This window comes from Lygodium microphyllum, chromosome 23 (genome assembly GCF_053477565.2).
Source record: "Lygodium microphyllum isolate KBCC chromosome 23, Lygodium_microphyllum_v1.1.10, whole genome shotgun sequence".
NCBI lineage: Eukaryota > Viridiplantae > Streptophyta > Polypodiopsida > Schizaeales > Lygodiaceae > Lygodium > Lygodium microphyllum.
In genome coordinates, this window is record NC_141157.1 from 98,067,803 (window position 1) to 98,089,105 (window position 21,303).

A 21,303-nucleotide genomic window follows, 5' to 3' on the forward strand; every position below is an offset into this window, starting at 1 on the left:
AAAACTACTGTCGAACATGCTCCTGTACAAGATGCTGCCTGGATGCCCAAATCTGACCTGCCCAAGCCTGTGCCCATCCTGGAGGTGACCAAATTTCTAACAGGGTGTGGCTGTGTCAGAGTCTCCTCAATGCTCCTTCCAAATGCATACTGAGATTGGGATTGTTCTAAAGCCCTGTGGTCTCCACGGTAAACAAATTTGTGAGCTGCCTCTGAATGTCCTCGGTGCTCTGGGGCTCCACTCCTACAAAGTGTCTCTTTGAGCCATCATATCTCAATGAGAAATAGGCCAGCACATCGCTGATCAGTGTAATCCACAACTCTCGTTAGTGGCCCAAATTTATCTCTGAAGAGAAAATGAAAGCGGCCCCAAATCTCATAGTATGCTGGGCAGTGGCAAATGTAGTGCTCATATGTCTCTGGCTCCAATTGACATATTTGACATATGTGCTCCTCTAGGAGTATCGATCTATATCTGACAGTTTCAATCTCTAAAATTGGTGTGAAGAAGTGCTCATCTGGCAACAGCACATCTCATCCTATGGGAAAGGTGTGTGTTCATGTGTCTCGAACGGACAATAAAGCCATCATCTATGGTATGGAGAAGATGCTATCGGTAGAAAGATATCTTCCTCCCCAACTCCTATATTGAAGCCAACCATGTCCTCATGGTATACAACCGGGTGAGGTCTACTCAAATGATCCTGCCAATCTTTGAGTGGCTCAGAGTAAGAGATGGTACATCAAGGGAATACCGAAAGGGGGATAGTCTATCCATGCTAAAGCACTGTAGCTAACATCTATGCATACCAACATGAGGTATCTTCCTCTCTGGTAGGCTGTTGAGAGGACTCAAGAGCCAGTCTCGTGTATATCTATATTTAGGTAGATCCCATAGACTCTGTATGAATGAGACTGATTGAGAGAGGGACCAAGGCCTCTACAACAATCGATGTAGGCCCCAACTCAACTTTTATGAACTCATGTGGGACCAAGGTCTTACATCTGATCATCTTGGAGATCATGGATACTAGGGGCCTCTCCATAGATCTGCATCCATCACAAGTGCGACCTAATTGGTTGCGGTGATAAAGACTAGGTCCACATACCTGATGTATCTGCAGCCCTTGTGGGGAGTTAGCTATCAGCACAATATCATCTGCATATAGTAAGAGGGGTATCCAAGTACCAACTAGGGGAGCTCCCCTATCTCCTCCCTGAGAGAGATGATCAATTGATGTAGCCCCCAATGCAACTTTGATGATCTCATGTGGGACCGAGGCCTTACATCTGATCATCTTGGAGATCATGGATACTAGAGGCTTCTCCATTGAGCAGCATCCATCATAAGTGCGACCTGATTGGATGCGGTGATGAAGACTAGGCCCAAATACCTGATGTATCTACAACCCCTGTGGGGAGTCAGCTATCAACACAATGTCATCTGCATTAAGTACGAGGGGTATCCAAGTACCAACTAGGGGATCTTGTTCTTCTCTATTTTTTGAGTTTCTCTTCTCTCTCAGCGTTTGCCGTACACACTCTATGTTTCTCCCCACAAACCCTAGTGTCTCTCTGGTTCATCACATATTTTGATATTGCGCTCAGAGAGCCGTGAAGATCCTTTGTATCGGAGAAGGCAAAGACAAGTTACAGATTCGGCATCATCTACTAATTCTAACCCCTGTTTCCACTGCATCACCGAGAGATACCCTTCTCTTCTTTGCCCTCACACCCCCTTTTTACAGGTTGACACTCTGGTGCTACAAATTCTCCACATGCAAATGGACAAACCACTAGGTGCTCCTACTACAGCATTACCAAACACACCACAAATGCTTGTTGGCACTGATCTTTGCTCCCTACAGCACCAGAGTATGTGCGGCTTAGCCCAGGCACTTGTTCTGCCACCTCTCCCTTTTGGGCCACAGAGTTTATTCTACACCGGCTTTTAGATTTTTATGCTCAAGGCAATAAGACACATCTGATGCGCACTAAGTCCTTTCAAGCCAAAGGAGAATCACCAAGTACCTCAACCTCCTTGAGACCACTACAATGTAATATAGAGGTTTCTTCTATTGATTTTTGGGTTCAGTGGTTGCCCCCATAACAACCCATTGTTATGTTGTTCGCTCCACCAAGAGACAATGATTGTTAGATACCATCTGCTTGTCGGTCTGCTCCTTCACAAGATAGTGGTTATTAAACACGTTCCATTACTTCGGCTCCACAGTCCACTCCCCTAAGAGACATCAATGTGCGCCCTCACAATGGTGTGCCACCCTAAGCAATCGAGGCGTATATATAGGCCACCTCTCTTGAAACCAACCTTCCTCCTCGGATAGGGTGGTAAATAACTTGATTAAATACTAATTACAGCAAGGGTGGTAGAAACGAAAAATGCACCCTAAGCCTTCACCTTGCTCCTTGAAAGACAAATTCAATATTGGCTAGCTAGCCTCCATGCAAGGGTTGTTGGAGAGTGTGGGTAGCAGAAGCGTGAAGATTTGTAGCAGGGGAAATGTGCAGGTGAGTGAGAGTGAGAGTGACGAGCTGATTTAGGTGTACCAACAATGTGTTGGTACACAAAGAATAAACTGTATTTATACTTAGGGCCCGTAAGGGTGCATTCATATGTACAACATAACAATACACGTGTAAAATACACGGAGGTGAATAAAGGACCTTTACATCCCAACAACCTCCTACTTAAAGGTCCGGAGTGAACCTTTAACCAACTCCCACTAGTCGTATGCAATGCTCATGCTGAGCCTTGCCTAGACTTTTAGTAAGAACATCTGCAGGGTTGTCCTGTGTTTTGATCTTGGTCAATGTGATTAGACCATCCTCCAGAATCTGTCTGATAAAGTGATATGGCACATCAATATGCTTTGTGCGTGAATGATACATGGCATTTTTAGCCAGTTACACAGCACTCTGGCTATCACATCCCAACACTGGAGTACTCATAGACACGCCAAGATCCTCTGCAAGTCTGCTCAACCATATAGCTTTCTTAGAAGCTTCAGTAGCTTATATGTATTCAACTTCAGTAGTACTCAGTGCTACGATGTTCTGCAACTTGGAGCACCAAGAGACGGCCCCTCCAGCAACTGTAAAGACATACCCGCTAGTGGACCTGCGAGTGTCTAAGTCACATGCCATGTCTGCATCACAATAACCCTGCAGATTAAGTGCACCCTGCCCATAGCAAATACATTTTCTTTGTGTACCCTTTAGATATCTAAGAATACACTTGACAACCTCCCAATGTGGTTTGCCAGGATTTGACATAAACCTGCTGACAACTCCCACTGCATGAGCAATGTCTGGACGAGTAGCCACCATAGCATACATAAGAGAGCCACAAGCTGATGCATAAGGGACTCCCTTCATAGCATTGGCTTCCATGTCATCTTTTGGGCTATTGGCTTTACTAAGCTTAAGGTATGGAGGTAAGGGTACTCCGACAGGCTTAGCTTCAGCCATGTTAAATCTGTCTAGTACCTTTTCAATGTACTTTTCTTGAGATAAGAATAGCAATTTCTGTGTTCTATCCCTACAAATCCTCATGCCCAATATATGCTCTGCATTCCCCAAATCTTTCATGGAAAAAGCTGATTTCAGCTGATCTTTGAGAGCATCCAAGCTAGTCTTTCTCTTCCCAGCTAGCAACATATCATCCACATACAAAACAAGTATGATAGGGTTGCCATCTGTATCCTTTTTCATATACAAACAATGATCTGCATGGCTGCGTGTAAACCCATGAGAGAGCATAAAAGTGTCAAACTTTTTGTACCACTGCCGTGGTGCTTGTTTCAGCCTATATAAGCTGCGTTTTAGTTTACACACCAATTGCTCTTTTCCAGGAACTACAAAACCCTCAGGTTGTTTCATGTAGATCTTCTCATCAATGTCACCATGCAGAAAAGCTGTTTTCACATCTATTTGGTACAGCTCTAAATCCAATACAGCAGTGAGAGCAAAAAGCACACGTAGTGTGGTCATCTTCACGACAGGCGAGAAGACCTCCTGGAAGTCAATCCCTTCCTTCTGTGCATACCCTTTGGCAACCAATCTTGCCTTGTACTTGGGTTTCCCATCAACTGTCTTTACTTTGTAAACCCATTTGTTTGGAAGAGGCTTTCTTCCTTTGGGCAACGACACAAGATCCCAAGTATCATTAGCATACAGAGATTTAATCTCTTCCTGCATAGCTAGCTCCCACTTATTGCTGAATTTGCATGACTTGGCCTCTTTATATGTCAGAGGCTCACCCTCATCAGTAAGCATCACATAATGCAAAGAGGGGTCATACCTAAGTGGCTGCCTTCTTAGGCGTGTAGACCTGCGTACCCAATGATCTACATTCTCAGGAATCGGATCTACATATGGAGGCATGTTATTTTCAGCATTTATTGGCTGTTGTAAGCCATTTTCAGCATGTTGTTCATGCTGTACAGCACCTTCATTTTCATTTCCAGCACCTGCATTTTCATAATCAGCAAGTCTATCTTGCTGTCCATGACCTCCCTGTGCTTCTATTTGCTGTCCATCATCATCTGGCTCAAAGATAACCGGCTGATCATCAGTTTCAGCCTGTGGTACAGCACCATGAGGCTCATCATATGAAGTAATAGGTGGCTACAAATTCTGAAATTTGACCTTTTTCATGTCTTCATCAGAGGCTAAAGTACTTTTCAGCAACCTTGCCTCATTAAACACAACATTACGGCTGCGAACAATTTTCTTAGACTGAGGTAGCCACACTCTATAGCCAAATTCACCCTCATCACCATAGCCCATGAAAATGCCTTTGGTGGATTTCGGGTCAAGTTTATTCCTCAGCTCATTTCTAACATGCACAAAAGCATCACAGCCAAATATTCGTAAATGGTCATATGAGGCCGATTTGCCAGACCAAACCTCCTCAGGGATGCCATTATTTAAGGACCTGTTTGGAGAGCGGTTGCAAATGTGAACCGCGGTTTTAAGTGCCTCTCCCCAAAATTCATGAGGAAGATTAGCAGTGGACAACATGCACCGCACTCTCTCACATAGGGTCCTATTGTATCTTTCAGCCACCCCATTTGAAGAAGGGCTGTAAGGGGCTGTAAGCTCCCTCTTGATTCCATGCAAGTCACAAAAGGACTTAAATTCATTAGATGTGAACTCACCCCCATTATCAGTTCTCAAGCATTTCAGCTTTCTACCTGTCTGAGTCGTCACAAATGCATGAAAAGTTTTAAAAACAGTAAACACTTCACTTTTCTTTTTCAACAAATAAACCCAAATCTTCTTGGAACAATCATCAATAAAAGAGGCAAAGTATGCAGCACTACCCAACGATTTCACAGGCATGCTACATACATCAGAATGCACTAAGTCCAAGACATTTGACTTACGGGAGACACCAGAGTAAAAGGAATTTTTCATTTGCTTTCCAAACTGACAGTCATTACAAAAATCAAGTTTAGAGCCTTTTCCATCAACCCTCTTCAAAGAGGTAAGAACATCAAGTCCTTTCTAGCTCATATGGCCTAATCTCTTATGCCATAACTCCAAATGACAGCCAATTTCAGCAACTGCAAGAAACTTGCCATTCAAAACTTTACAGTGCAAACAATACAAAGTGCCCTTCTTGGTTCCTTTAGCAATCAGCATGGAACCCCTTTTTAATTTCCACAAACCACCACCAAACAGTGTGGTGTAACCATGCAAGTCAAGCTGTCCAACAGATAGTAAACTCTTCTTGATGCCAGGCACATATCTGACATCTTTCAACACAAGTTCTTGCCCATCATCCAAAGACAAGTGTATGGTGCCAATCCCATCAATGCTGCAAGCATGATTATTTCCAAGGTAAACCTTGCCATAACAGCCTGCATCAAAAGTAGCAAAGCACTCCAAGTATGGAGTCACATGGAAAGAGGCACCAAAGTCTACAATCCAAGTCTGAGTGACACCATCATCAACTGACAAAAGTGCATCAATCACATCAACCTTGGTGATCTGCATATCCTGCATGTGACATACAAGGGCATCATAATCCACTGTACATAATACATCAGCCTCTGCATCCGATAGCTCCTCTACGACAACACTCGAGGCCACATTGGCCTTTTCCTTGCCTTTGCCTGCCTCAGATGCATCTGTCTTTTCCTCTTTCTTCTTTTTGTCTCCTACATTCTTCTTTCTCTCTTGTTCCTTCTTGTAATACCTGCAATCAGGCTTCTTGTGGCCCTTCCGACCACACTGATAGCATGTAACATCACTCTTTTCTTTTCCTTTGCTCTTGCTCCTGCTTCTCTGTCCAGCATTTGCATTTTTCTTTTCAGCCGTGCCTCTAACATTATAAGCTGAGTTGTTGCCTTCTCCACTAGACTTACGTCTAATTTCTTCATTCAAGATTGAACCCCTCACACCATCATATGTGAGATTGGGGTTATTACTGAGAGAAACAACCAAAGTCTCCCAAGAGTCAGGCAATGTCATGATCAAAAAGATCGTCCTCAACTTATCATCAAAATCCAAATTAGCATCCTTGAGCTGATTTAAAATACCAGTAAAAGCACTCAAGTGCTCAGCTACAGACTTGGACTCATCCAGCCGCATATTCACCAACTTGCGCATTAAATGCACCTGATTAACGGGTGTGGTGATCTCATAGGTAGTCTTCAACTTCTCCCATATTGCATGACCAGTGTCTAAACCCTTAATGTGTGTCAAAATGTCATCAGTGACACCCATCTTTATATAAGCCACAGCCTTTTTATTGACTTTGGCCCAATCTGCCTCGGACATTTGTGCGGGTTTATCCTTCTGCAAAGCATCCTCACAATCCTTTAAGAACAATATGCCCTGCATACGATCTTTCCAAAGATCAAAACCCTGACCATCAAACCGTTTGATTTCCATCAAACTCTTAATGTCCGAACTGGAAGAAGTTGCAGCCATTTTTATCACAAACACAAGTGTAAGTGCACTATTTTGCAAGAGCACAAGCTGAACCAGCAAATACACTGCTGTTCTTGCCCAACCAACAATAATCCTTTGCTGTTTTTACATAAACTAGCCACCGCACAAACAAATAATGCAGAAATTTATCAAATTCTGCATAAAATCCCAAATTTCCAGGTCTAAATGTGCGCAAATGTCAGCCAAACTGACTCAGCTGAGCAAAAATTACATCAATACATGAAAAACCCCAATTTTTATGGTCCAATGCCAAGAAATTTTACTCGGATGAGCAAAATTCCAACAAATTTGGCAAAATCCCCAAATTAATTGAGGTTAATGCGCACAATGTCTGCAATTTCTGACATAGATGTCACTGTCAAGCATAAACAACATCAAATCTAGGAAAAGCCCCAAATTTCCAAGCTCAAATTTGCACAAATCTGAAAACTGTGCTTCCACACGCGAACCCCCGTCAGTAAGGGGCTGCTTGCAGGAAATTAAAAAAATGAAAGAAAAATGCCTGAAAAAAGTGACAAATCTGCTGCCGTTGACCAACCACCTGCTGTCGTGACCTGGAAACTGCCGCCTGATGCCACGGAAGCTGTCGCCAGCCTGTCGCCTGATCAAACACGACCTGTCCTACTGCCGCCTGATGAAAAACCACCTGTCCTGCTGCCGCCTGATCAAAAACGACCTGTCCCTGCCTGCCAGGTCAAAAACGACCTGTCGCCTGACTGAATCTGCTGTCGCCTGTCAAAAACGACCTGTCCTCCTGCCGCCAGGTCAAAAAACGACATGTCCTCGCCTGCCAGGTCAAAAACGACCTGTTGATTTCGCGTGAGCGAAACACTGGAGATGTCTCACCCGGACTCCGAGGAACGTGAGCACCTTAGCCGAAGCTCTAATACCAGTTGTTGGAGAGCGCGGGTAGCGGAAGCGTGAAGATTTGCAGCAGGGAAAATCTGCAGGTGAGTGAGAGTGAGAGTAACGAGCTGATTTAGGTGTACCAACAATGTGTTGGTACACAAAGAATAAAATGTATTTATACTTAGGGCCCGTAAGGGTGCATTCACATGTACAACATAACAATACACGTGTAAAATACACGGAGGTGAATAAAGGACCTTTACATCCCAATATCTTAAATCTCCTTGAAATTCCTTAATTTCAGCTACTGAAATTGAAGTCCTAGGCTCTTAATTCTAAGCACGTATCCCAAGGCATCTGTCAAAACCCTAATTTTTGCTGTAAATTAGGGTCTACAGCAAAGATTGACTGAAATCTCTTCCCTTGATGGCTCAAACTACTAGAAAATGCTAAGATAACTTAAGAAATGGCTAGGGGATGAGAGAGAATGCTGTAGCAAGAGAAATTTCAAAGTTTCATCACGAGAAACACTGAAAAACTGCTGTTGCCCTGCTCAAACAGTCATGGAAGCTATCACCTATAGCTTAGGACCACCAAAAAGACTATTGCACCATCCTGTATGCTACCATTTGCACTAAAAGGAACTTGGGCTGCTGTCACTTGCTGTGGAACCGATCCCTAGTGGCTGCAAATCACATCAGCAGCCTCTCCTTACTCTCTAACAGCCTCCTTCTCTCTCACAATGGCTAGAATAAACTCCACCAATCCCTAAAAACGTTTTTCCCACTTGCGTGGACAAGTTTTGCAAGTGGCAACCTTCTAATCTATTTTCCAATATTATCCATCTTATTAAATTAGTTTTTAGAATATTAATTTTGAAAATTAATTTAATAACTATTCTAACGCTCAAAAAATTAATTTCACCACCCGATAATTAAATTGGCTAGGCCAATTTGTCTTCCAAGTATCCCTAAGCCGTTATTAGCCCATAGACCAACATTAATTAATTAATTAATGCCTAGTCTCTAATGTCACCATTGACATTAGTGGCCAACAAAATTTATCTAGGCCCAAATCTAACACCTGTTACCACCTCGTACTTGTTAAACATAACTTCTTACAACTTTTGCCTTTGGCACCCACTGCATCCTCACGGTTCTTGGTCTATTACCAAGAAATAACTACCATGTGCATCATGTGCTAAAAACCTTGCGCGTTTAATTAATATCTTAATCAAATGTTATCGGCAAGATTAAAGCATCTCAAAATTTCAAGTCCCCATGACAAACCTTCTCATTGAAATCCTTGCAATTGTCCTCAATTGCACTACATTGTGCCAAAAGAAAAGCATACTGCATTGAAATTTCCATAAGACATCATAGTCACAACATTGGCCATTGTTCTTCAACTTTGCCCCATACAAAAAACCTTACTGAAAATTTCTAACAAGCATAAATATCAGATAATATTGAGAATTAGCCTAGAACTATTGCTAGAAACCCATTTGATACTCATGTTTCTCAACTATTCTAACTTCACAACCATCGTAAAGCATATTCTCAGCATAAACCATGGCTGAAACTGTCAATGGCATTTACAAACATACTTCTATCCATGGAACCAACTATAAACAATTGAAAACTAAGCATAATCCGATAATAAACTAATATTTTGCTAATTTGAGAATTGATCACAAACTGTTGCAAATGTGACTCCAAACTCATCACAAACCGATTGCAAAACTAATCAATAACTAATGCAAAAACTGATGCAAAACTAATCCCAAAAGCGACTATAAACGGTTCTCAAGCTTATCAAAAGACTCATGCCAAAAGGTTTTCTATTGCCACGTTTCATTGTGGCATTCTAATACTGCATTTTACTACGGCATTCCATTCTACTGTAGTAGTCTACTATTACATTTTACTATAGCATTCTACTAATGCATTTCATTCTATTGCGACATTCTATTGCCACATTCCACTATTGCATTTCGCAACCTAGCCCACTTTCTAGCATTAGATGATAGCACTTCGCTCCCTTGACAATTGATGATCATCTTCTTCATCTCCGACAACATTAGAGGACTACGCTTTGCTCCCTCGACAGCTGTCCTTCAACTTCCAGTGATTACTTCAATAGCCCACTGCCCAAAGGACTGCATTTCGCTTCCTTCACAATGGAGATTCCCCACAAGAGTTGTTGCTTGATTCGGACAGGATAATACAGGGCAATCATCTTCTAAGCTTTGGCTCCACTCTATCAACTTTTCTTCACATAGTGTGATTTAGTGTTTCATCGCTTGTTCTTCTATCTTTTCTAAGCTTCTCTTCTCTCTCAATGTTTGCCATACACTCTATGTTTCTCCCTACAAACCCTACTGTCTCTTTGGTTCGTTGTATATTTTCACACGGTATCACAACATACCTGTTATTCTGACACCCGAAACCATCATCGAGCCATCAAGACAAACTACAATGTGGAAAGGTAAGATATGTTAGACAACTATACCTCAAAGCTAGACTTGTGTACTTGCTTTCTAGCGTTAGGGAGAAGGATGCAAGGTTGGTTAGAGTGGGGTGTCAAGATAACTATATTTGAGGTACTTGGCCAAGGTCGGTTGTAGCCTTCTAAAACAATATAAGTTCGTCCAATGTCCCAGCTTTTGTGCTTTTAGCCAAACACACACAAATAATATGAACATCCTTGATTCATTTGTGCAATGTCCCCATATCAAATACTTCAGATTTAGAGGATCCATTTGTGCAATATCCCCAAATCACACATTTTCAGATTTGGGCAACATTGAGCGCCCAAATCTGAAATTTTTGTCCAAGGATAAGTTTCCTAAATTTGATTCAAGCGTATTGTTGAAATCTGGCTATTCCAAATTTGCCATTTCATTTTCTGATTTTCACTTTTTTGGCCATCAGCCCAAATCTGATAATTCTTAGTCAAAAACAGAGTTCCAGCTCTTTAGTTCAATTGTGGCCACAATGTATCCCTATATATTTTGCCACATGCACAGGTTCAGTCTTCTAAGGTCTTCGTGGGAAGCTCAATTCAACCTGGTTAAGGATCTAATAAAAACAACACAGAAGCTTTGTTTTTTTTTCTGGGGAGAGAAAATTCTATTGATTACACCTCGCAGAAAATTCCCTTAAGATAAAATACAAAGTACAAGGAACTCTGCAAGGAGTAGCTACATACATCACAGATACAATGGTTGTGTTGACAACCACAACCAATTTGGTGAGCTATAATGCCAAACCATCCAAGGGGCAGTATGGAAAAGGGTGCCTCAGTCCCAGGTTTGCAAGAAGGCCACACTCCTCCTCTTCATCCTCTTAGAGCCGCCCTGTATCCTCTCCCATCTCCCACACATAGTATGGATGATCTCTATCCAAATCCTCAAAAGAGTCTCTGCTGTGGATTCATCCTAAAGGTCTATAGCAAGATTGCACCTTGCAGTCCAAATGTACCAGGCTATAATATTGGAAATCTGCACCTGTCTATGACAATGTCCCTGGGTCCACTATGCATGTGAGTGATCTAGAGAGGGGAGCCTGCTCAGATGTTGTTCAATGATGAGGAAAGAAAGGTTCCCCTGAACATCCTCATAGCCACATGTTTGGCCTCTGTCTGTGACCCAAGCGACAACCCCCCAGGTCATGACCGTAGCCTCTATTCTGCCTTCGAATATCATCCTGAGGCTCTCCTCCATACCTCTCAAGCTTTGGGACAGTTCCATAAGCACTGTCTCTATGTCTCCTTTGGCTCTCCATATCTTGCACATGCCACTAGATCCCTTCCATATCCAAGACAATTGCCAATCCTAAGCTTCTGTGAGCTAATAGCCATAGGTAGAGTGATATCTTCCTAGGCATAAAGCTATCATCTAGTCTCCTACAAAAATCTGATAAGAAATGGTGTGAGATGCCCTATTTGTGCCAATGCATGGTGGCTACCAGCTATGCTCTCATCTTGCTCATCTGAATCCTTCTCCCCAACTTAGTGATGTAGCCAAAGAAGGCCATGTTGCATGGCCTATCAAGGAATGGATCCCTCCAAACCCACTCTCCTGGATCCCACTATAATCTCTAGAGAGGCCTCCTTTAATAAGCCCACTATCTCCATCAATCTCACATGCAAGTGGCTAGGTCTACGTCAATGTACCACTTTATCTCACATTGTACCACTACTATGATACTCTATCTGCACCATCATGTGAACTTTGTCCAGTCTAAGTCCTCTTGTTGAAGGTCAAAATCCTCCTCAACCATAAAAGTGATGTCATGTCTCTGCAACTCACAATGACAGCTAGAAGGATGGCCCTCTAGAGAAGAGGCCAACCCAGTTGTCTAAGAAGTTTCTATATCCATCCGCCAGTCGAGAGGTACTCCCTTTGTCACAACCTCAATCATACCCCTACCTCCCTAAGACCCTATAGTCTCTACTTCTCGATCTCCTATAGTAGCTCCTAAACTACGAATCAGTCTCCCACTGAGGCAACGATCGATATAGAGAACTATCCACGTTTGTATCCCAATTTTGAAGAAAAGTAGTTTTCTTCAAATAGTGATTGAAGAAGAGAAGAGGCTGCCTCCTCTTCTCATTGTCTGTAGTCAGTGGTAGCCCATGATAGCCAGATGAAGCAGGCCTTCATGCTCTGATAATAGCAGCTGCAAATCTGACATCAAAGCTCCTCCCCAAGTCTCTAGTCCTGATCTCTTGAAGGCTAGCATGGTCCTCCATGTGTAGGCGTGGCAGACTAAAACCTCCCTATCAAAAGCTTCTTTCAAGACTCCTCGCTTAGAAGAAGAGCCCTAACACTAAGCTTAGTCAATAAGGCTTTGTTCTAGATGTCCAGGTCTATGATCTCCAAGCCTCCTCTAGATCTAGGTTGTATGATGATATCCCAAGCTACCTTCACTCTAGCCAGGCTTCCATCTCCTCCTGACCAAATAAAGTTCCTAATAAGGCGCTTCACCTCGCCAATGCATGACTTGGAGAATGCCCAATAGAAAGTGAAGTACCACATGGTTGTAAGAAGGACCTGGTTGGTGACCCCCACTCTCCTTGCTAATGAAAGCCTTGTCAAGCTTCAATAAAGGAGCTTCCGTCTGATGCTTAGAAGAAGAGGTACCAACTATTTCTCCAGGGTAATGTCAATCCCCACATGGCATCCAAGAGATCTCATTATCGGCCCACAAAGAACCTAGGTGAAATCTTAGTGTGTTCGCCATTTCAGCTGCCTAGTGTCACTAATCCAAATTCACGGGACTTGTGTGAATTCATTAAAACACCTATTGCGCTGTAAAATATCTCCATGACCACTACAAAGGCCTTAAAAATACTCTCATCCCCATCTAGATAAACTGCCTGTCGTCAACAAAATCCACATCAAGTTGCTCCTCAAACTCAAGGATGGGTAACCTAATACCTCTAATAACTGTGGATCTTCTCTCAAGCAGGAGTTCACGGCCTCTGTTACAACTAAGAACAAGAAGGGATGTAATGGACAGCCTTGTCTCACTGATCTCTAGATGTCGAATCTCTCTCATCTGGCCCCACCTAATGTAACCTAGCTGTATGCTTAGGAATAAAGAGCTGCTACTCCCTTGACCCACTGCTTCGAGAATCCCATCATCAACATCATGCCCTCCAACAACTCCCAATCCACACTCATGTGCCTTCTGGAAGTTGAGGAGCACAATAAGATCCTAGTTCCTAGAATGAGCAAGTGAGATGGACCCCCAAAAGGTGAAGATGTTGACCAAGGCGCTCCGCTCTCAGACAAAACTTGTCTGGGTGGGGTCTCCTTGTGCTTGGATCTAATGGCTTAAGCTGCTGTTTTCATTGACTCCCTGACCCATTACGCAAAAGGTAAGCTAGTAAAGTCATAATTATGCTAAGCAAAATGCCCAAATTGAAATTTCTCAGATTTTGGAGAGAGTCCAAATTTATGTGCCAAAATCTGGCCTCTTAGACACATGAAACCACTGTTCATTATTTCATAAACAAAATCCTATATCCACTGCTAACACTTGAGCTATTCGAACGGAAGAAATCCTTAACAAGAGGGACACACTCTTAAGGGATCTTCCACTTCATGACAAGCTGATCACAGATAATCCTGCTTCTATCAGGCTATTCTAGTATTCTACGTACATATTTTAGCTTCATCTGCATGGCTACTATAACACTTGTAGACAACACAAAGTTCAAACCATGATGCCATTTATTACTTTACTTACAGTTGGTACACCAACCATACATTGGGCTAATACAAAGCCAACTGTACAAACTGCACCATGCATGTCTTCATATCTGTAGGAAGTAAGAACACTTTCATGACTACTCAATCAAACAAAATGGCATGCAAAAAAAACTAATCTGTCAAATTATGTTTGTGGCGATTGGGTATATAGTACCTTCCTTTTTTCCCTGAACGAAATTTGGAACATAGGTCTTCAAGAAGATTTACAGCTGTTTCTCTCGATAGTCCTGACGTGACAATACCCAGAAGCCGAGCTACAGACTCTCGTGTAGCCATGTTCAAGTGTCCAATGAACTGTAGGAGCCACTCTATCCTAGTACAGTAGAGTTCCACAAATCTCTGTAATGAAAAATGAAAACAGCAGCATTTCAATTTCAGTCTCATGACAAACACCTCATCCATTCTGCATAAACAGCATTTACATGAACCCATTGAGCAGTTCACAGCCAGAGTTGAAATTCAGCAGATCTTCTGTGAGGATGAACAGCACTCAAGCTTTGAGCCAAAGTTCTTATACAGATCTCGATAATTGACTAAAGTGCAGCACTTACAGTCTATGAATCCCTTCTCTGACCATAAAAGGGCAGGCTTAACATCACTCAGCATTTCTTTTTACAAACAATGCAACTGGCTTACTGAGGATCAAATCCCACACACATACAGGAAAATGAACTAGCCTGCACATTGCATTTAAAAACTGACATTGTATATGACCACCCAAACCCCCAAACTAACCAGAAAAATAGAGTATGCATTTGCATTTAAAAACTAACATCATGGATATATGACCCTCCAAGCTACCCAGAAGAAGAATAGAGTATGCATTGATGGAGGATCCAAATATAGCAGCAAAAAATGTCATTTCAAGGGTAATTGAGTTTTTTAAACATGCACACCATTCCTGTAACAACAGCACAACTTGGTGTATTTTTCCTCCTCTTTTCATCACATCAAGAAGAACTTTTTGGTGCATGCCTCTAACTCAACATAGCAACCATAACATACTTCAGGCCCTTTAACACAGTCCAACTGATAAATCCTCGGCTCTTCCCTTGGGTCAAAACCAAGTTACAATAACGTTTCACTACAAAGGGGTGCTCATTCTCCAAAGTTGTGAATATCAATGTGAGCAGGTTTAAATTTCGACTGCCTAGTTCTTTCTATCTAGAAATTTCAATGAGGACTGCCTTTCTATGTAGAGTAGTGTACCAGGTTCATCTATACATATCCACTCATGTGTATTGAGTTACATATCTCATTTCACTTCTCATTTGTATCATGTGCATCATTCCTCCCCCACTGTTTAGTTATTTGTGAGTTCTTCTCCCTTCTGCTGAGCATACAGACTTGAGTCCCTGTCATCGTATTAGAGTAGACTTTAAGCTTTATCGTGGCACTGAGGGCATGGCTGCTCTGAGAAACAGAAGGGTGGCTGAAAGGATGTGCAACAAAGACAAAGGTGAGGTGGAGCAGAAGCACAGCACACGGGAGTGAAAAACAGACAGATGCAAGAGAAATAGCTGAACAAGCTGCAGACAAACAAGGGAATTAAAAGTTGAATGCAAACAAACACAATGGCAGGCCTATAGCAAGTGAATGCCAAGTGAACATGACTGAGTAATTAAAGACCAAACAATACACAGTGCCATGAACACAACAAACAGCACCACAGAAAAAAGGCAACATGCAATAGTACATGGCAAAACGCATGTTGCATACAAATGCAAGGGTCAACATTCAAAAGAAAATCTGGCCCAATTTCTGCCTTCACACTCTCAAATCCCTTATCCCCCACTCACCATAACTACTGACTCATCAAACTAAAATACACTTCAACATCATCATTTTGTCAAAAAAAGTTTTTTTCCAAGAGGTCTCAGTTGTCTCATGCATATTCAACAGAATCGCACAAAAGCTTATGCTAGCCACCCTTAACCACCTATACAATGGCTAGCTTCCTTTTGGAAATCAACACCAAGTTCCCAATAAAGATATTATCACAAGATGAAACAGGTTTTTATCACTAGTGTCACAGCTGCATCCATAACATCCACCAACTCCATCAACATATTAAAAACCAAATTAAAACCAAGTCAAAGTGACCCAGAAGGCTTGCACTAACACCATACCAGTCCCATCCACCAGTCTGCAACTATCTTGCAGGTTTTATTATCAAACAAGGATCGCACCAATCCTCAGGCCCATGTGCACACATGGCATAGGCTGCAGACAGCGAGATTTCTAAACAAGCAGCTGGCTTTGATGATGTGGAACCAAAGGGCGAAAAAGTAAAGTGCCCCAAAAGTGCGCACATACTAGCCAACTTAGACACACAACTAAAGAGCATAGAGAGCAATCTGTCTAACAGTACAGCCAATTGAAAAACTCCACAAAAAATTTCACATGTGCTGACACAGTCTAGGCAGGAAGCCTAATAACTGCACAATGATTCCATGCACTCAAATGGGAAAAATCAGGACAGCACAGCCGTAGAACAGGAAAGACACAAATTATCCTTCAATTGCACCATGCACTAGGAGTTGTAACAGATATCCCATCCTACAAGCCCACATTGGGACCTAGAAGCAATAGGGTATATAGCATCGAAGGGAAACAAAAGGAAGGCTCTAAAATTTTTGCATGAACCAGCAAAGTAAGCAAGCAACAGAGCTTAGCTTAGCTGAACAACGAGTGCGTACAAGTGAATGCCTTTATATAGGTGAATGTAAATTATAATGAGAGCTAAGGTTCCAAGAAACTAGCCACGCCTCTAAACAATGGCATAGAAGAAAGGTCCCCATACCCAACAGAAAGCTGGAACAGTCCAAAATCCATCAAACTATGGATCAGCTCACATGTGGAAATGCCATCCAAATGCTAGTTTTCTAACAGACCAGGTATGTTGCGCATAAGCAAAAGACATGAAGCAAGCATTCCAGCATTCAACTCTTAATTGTGGGGATGCAGCCCTAGTATTAATCACTTGGCTGCATGGCAAACACTAACCAAATCTCTTTGCATTTTTCTTCAACATATAATCACCTTGACCATTATATGGCCGCAAGTATACATGTTGCCTTACTAAAAAACACCTCAGTCAAGGAGACTATTTGCAACAATAAACTCCATAGCTAGGACTAGTCTCTATTTCAAATTGAGTAAAGAAAAAAGGAAAAACTAGTTGAAAGCCATCAAATTGTGCTTGCAGAGTTGATACTATGTCTGGCCTGTTAGTACAGCTGCACATCTGCTCACAGGAAGTCACAATCATTTTCAGAGAACATGGTTCAACAGGAATAGTACCTGAGAAGAATTTGAAGCAAGTGCAAGCAGTCCACTCAAAGCTCTTGCATGAAGCTCAGCAGAACCATTCGAGGCCATTGCATGTTCCAACAACATCGCAAACCGTTCCTCAAAAATAGAGGAATCACTTCCAGATTTATAACAACTCAGGAGAAAATCGATCATGGAAATGTATGTCTTTGACTTGAAAAAGAGGTCTTGTTCACCGATCCTTCCAAGAACGGAAAGCATTGGCTGCTGCTCAAAAATAAAGTCCAGCATGCTGGTCAAAGATGGATATTGTTCTTTGCTATTATTATCTACCTTTGTTGGCACAAGACCTTCCATTGCCATATCTCTGCATGTTATAAATTTAGAAAAACTAATGAACACAAAGTTGTAAACCTCTCTCTCTCTCTCTCTCTCTCTCTCTCTCTCTCTCTCTCTAACACATTCGTCACACACTCGTCACACACACACACACACACACACACACCCCCCCCTGTGTGTGTGTGTGTGTGACAAATGTGTTAGAGATTAGTCATCCCCTGGACTAGCATTTCTCAAGTTACCATTGGTGCAGTCAATTCTCGAAGGTACTCTTGGAGGGCATTATTCATTATTCCTATCAATTAGTGGGCATTCTCAGCACACACAGTGTACAGGCAGTTTATCAGGCAAGCAATGATGCCACATGGAAGCTGGAGGACTGTTCACTGATTATTTTATTCATTGGTGGACCAATCGGCAGGTTTTTTATCAGATCGACCAGTTTTGCTAGCCACCTGCATTATTTTATGGCATTATTTCCTCCTATTTAGGCTCCAATAGCAGCCTGCCCTCCTCACTTACTAAGGTGCTGGTGGGAGAGATACAGCTCGAGGAGATACATCAACAACCCTTGTATATCTTCCCTCTTCCTTTCAGCATTCATCAACTGCAGATTTTTGAGTTCTTCTATCTCTTTTCTCTCTCCCTTTCTCTCGTGTTCATTTACTTTTAGTCTTGTCCATATGCTTCCACATTCGTTGCACTCTAACATGGTATTAGAGCAGCACAAAAAGGCTGATTGATCCTGGGAAAACCTGATCGAGAGGATTCTTCACAACAAAAGTTTGAGTTTTTGGTCTTTGGAGGCTGTAGTGAACAAGTTGTGCATGGAGAAGGAGTAAAGTTGCTATTTCTTGCAAGTCCTCGCTGTTCATGGAGGAGGAAAGGCTGTATTTTCAGCCTTTTGTCGCAAATTTTGAGTTTTCACAGCCTCCAGTGGGTGGAACTCTTTAAGGACGAGTGGAGGAAGCCCTAGCAGGCACCAGCACCATGCATGGAGTTAGAGAGGGATGCCCTTGTTTTTCTACAAGTCATTCCATTTACAATGTCAACTGAAGTTGACGCGAAGTTTCATTATGGACCGTAATGTCCCTATGTTGCCGGTTCTTTCTTCAAATCAAAAGCTTGATGGGAAGAATTATCGCATATGGCGAGTAATGATGCTTGCCATCTCAGAGTCTTATGATTTGAGGAAGCTCATGACTGAGGCTATAGACCGTCCTACAGCTCATGATGCCTCCAAGCTTTCCCCAAGTTGATGAAGGTACAAGCACATTGGGACAAATTGAATGCCCCCATCCATTCTTTCCTCTTTCTCTCTTGCACTCCAACCATCATTGCTCATATCGAGCAGTTGACTCTAGCTCCACACATATGGCTAGAGCTTGATCAAATGTACAATCGGATGACTATGATGAAGCGGGTGCTAGAGGTTGAGATGAGGACTTTGAACCCTAACAAGTCAGAGTGCAGGAGCATGTCAATAAACTTCAACAATTGCAAATGTAAGTCCAGAACGCACGGAAGGCAGTTACCTCAGAGAACATGCCAATAACTCTTCTTTCTCACTTACTGCCCCAATTTAGTGCATTTTACTCTGCCTTGATTGCTTCATGTTGGACAAAGACTCTTCGGTGGAAAGAGTTGGTTTTTATGGTTTTGGACCAGGAGAAGCAACTGAAAGGATAGAACGCTTCCAAATCAGAGGCATTCACAGGTCAATCCTCTCAGAAGAAGGGGAAGGACCAAAAGAAAGAGGAGGAGAATAAATTGAAGAAGGGAAAGAAAAGGATTCCACTTGTCACATTTGTGGCAAGACAGATCACTAGAAAAAGGCTTGCCCCAATAAGGAGAAGAAGGAGAAGTCTTCAAAGGATTCAAACGCGGTGCTTGCTCCCTCGTCAATTGCCTTCCTCCACTTGGAGGCGATTGAGGCATTGACCCCTAGGGCTTCTAATGCAACAATAACAACCCCACACCCTCATAAGTGGATTGTTGACACCGGTGCCTCTACGCACATGACTCCTTCTGCAACAAGTGTTGCCCATTTGCTGCCTCGCATGGGCAGATTCTCATTGGTGATAGCTCTTATGTTCCTATTCAAGGGAGGGATAACATGCAACTTATTTTAGATGGGCAAGAAGGTGCCGATACTTCAAAGGTGCTTTATGTTCCAAGGGCTTGGGTTACCATCCGCTTTCGGTACACAAGATTTATACCCTTGACCTCTTGGTTGAGTCTAATACGCATTCCTTTCAAATTCTTAAACGTAGGCCGAGACAAGTGCTTACTTTTAGATACGAGGAGAGTGGAGTCTACAAGCTAAGGTCTCCTTCTCCCTTGACTTCTGTCATAAGAACATGTATTTTTGAAACCTCACTTAACATGTGGATTAATTTCTAATCACATGGTTAAGTAAATGTTACACATGTGAGGTGTAACTAGGGTTAGGGTAAATTTACGAGCCCAAGACCTTAGGAAATCACGAGATGTCAAAGGAAAAAGTTGTTATAAGTTATGTTGCACGGGTACTTGGTGGTATCTAGTGCTAGTTGTTGGTCTAGGTCATTCATTTGGCCATAAGTATCACTTGGTGACACTAGAGAAGTGGCGTTTAATGGTACCTAAAGCCAATTTGATGGTCAAAGATGGCACAGAGACACTCGGGAATGAAAGTTGCCTGGCCAATTTAATTATTGGCCAATTAGATTATTTTTCTAGGCACCGAAATAATAATTAGCTTAATTTTCAATATTTAAAGACTGAAAATTAATATTTAATTATGATTAATGCTGCAAACACCATTTGGGAAGACTGCCATTTGGCAAAACTTGCCTGTGCAAGTGAAAAAAACGTTTTTAGGGGCTAGTGGAGGCTATTCCAACCATTGTGAGAGAGGAGATTGTTAGAGAGCAAGGTTGCTGGTGTGATTTGTAGCTATAAAGGATCAGTCCTATGGCATGCGACAATAGTTTGGAGCCCTCCAAGAGCAAGCGACAGTAGCAGCCCAAGGTCCTTCTGGTACAAATGATAGCATATAGGATGGGGCAGCAATATATCTGGTGGTCCTAAGCTGTAGGTAACAGCTACCATGGCTATTTGATAGGGCAATAACAATAAACAACTGATTTTCTTCTGTTCTTCACGAAGAAATTCTGAATTTTCTCTCTCCTCGGCCTTCTCTCTCATCTCCTAGCCTTTCTACACCCTTCCTCCGAAGATTACAGCATTGAGATCACCAGAGGCTGAGAAATTTCAGATTTCTCTGTTGTAAACAGCATCATGATGCCATGGCTTCGAGGCAGTCTTGAACACCCTTGGAGTTTGTTTCTACAGATCTTTGTGGACCTATGAGGACAGAGTCCCTTAAGGGGACCTTGTATTTCATGCTGATTGTAGACAATCGTAGCAAGATGACATGGGGTTATTTCTTGCAGCTGAAGTCAGAGGCTTTCTCCCACTTCAAGGATTGGTTACTCTTTGAGGAGAACCGATCAGGCCGGAAACTGAAAACATCATGATCACATAAGGGAGAAGAATTTGTTTCTATCGAGCTTGCTAGATTTTGTGCAAATTGCAGTA

At 42.3% G+C, this 21,303-nt stretch overlaps 1 protein-coding gene across 1 annotated transcript in view; it reads right to left on the reverse strand.

Moving 5' to 3' along the window:
- The window catches only part of LOC148016520 (ARM repeat superfamily protein), a 177,099-nt gene that overhangs the window by 105,844 nt on the left and 49,952 nt on the right, over nucleotides 1–21,303 (reverse strand). Inside the window, exons 15-17 of the mRNA XM_087664736.1 lie at nucleotides 17,413–17,749; nucleotides 14,264–14,448; nucleotides 14,087–14,159 (exon numbers count right to left, since the gene is read on the reverse strand). Of these exons, the coding sequence (XP_087520862.1) occupies nucleotides 14,087–14,159; nucleotides 14,264–14,448; nucleotides 17,413–17,749 (595 nt within the window). The remainder of the gene's footprint in view (nucleotides 1–14,086; nucleotides 14,160–14,263; nucleotides 14,449–17,412; nucleotides 17,750–21,303) is intronic.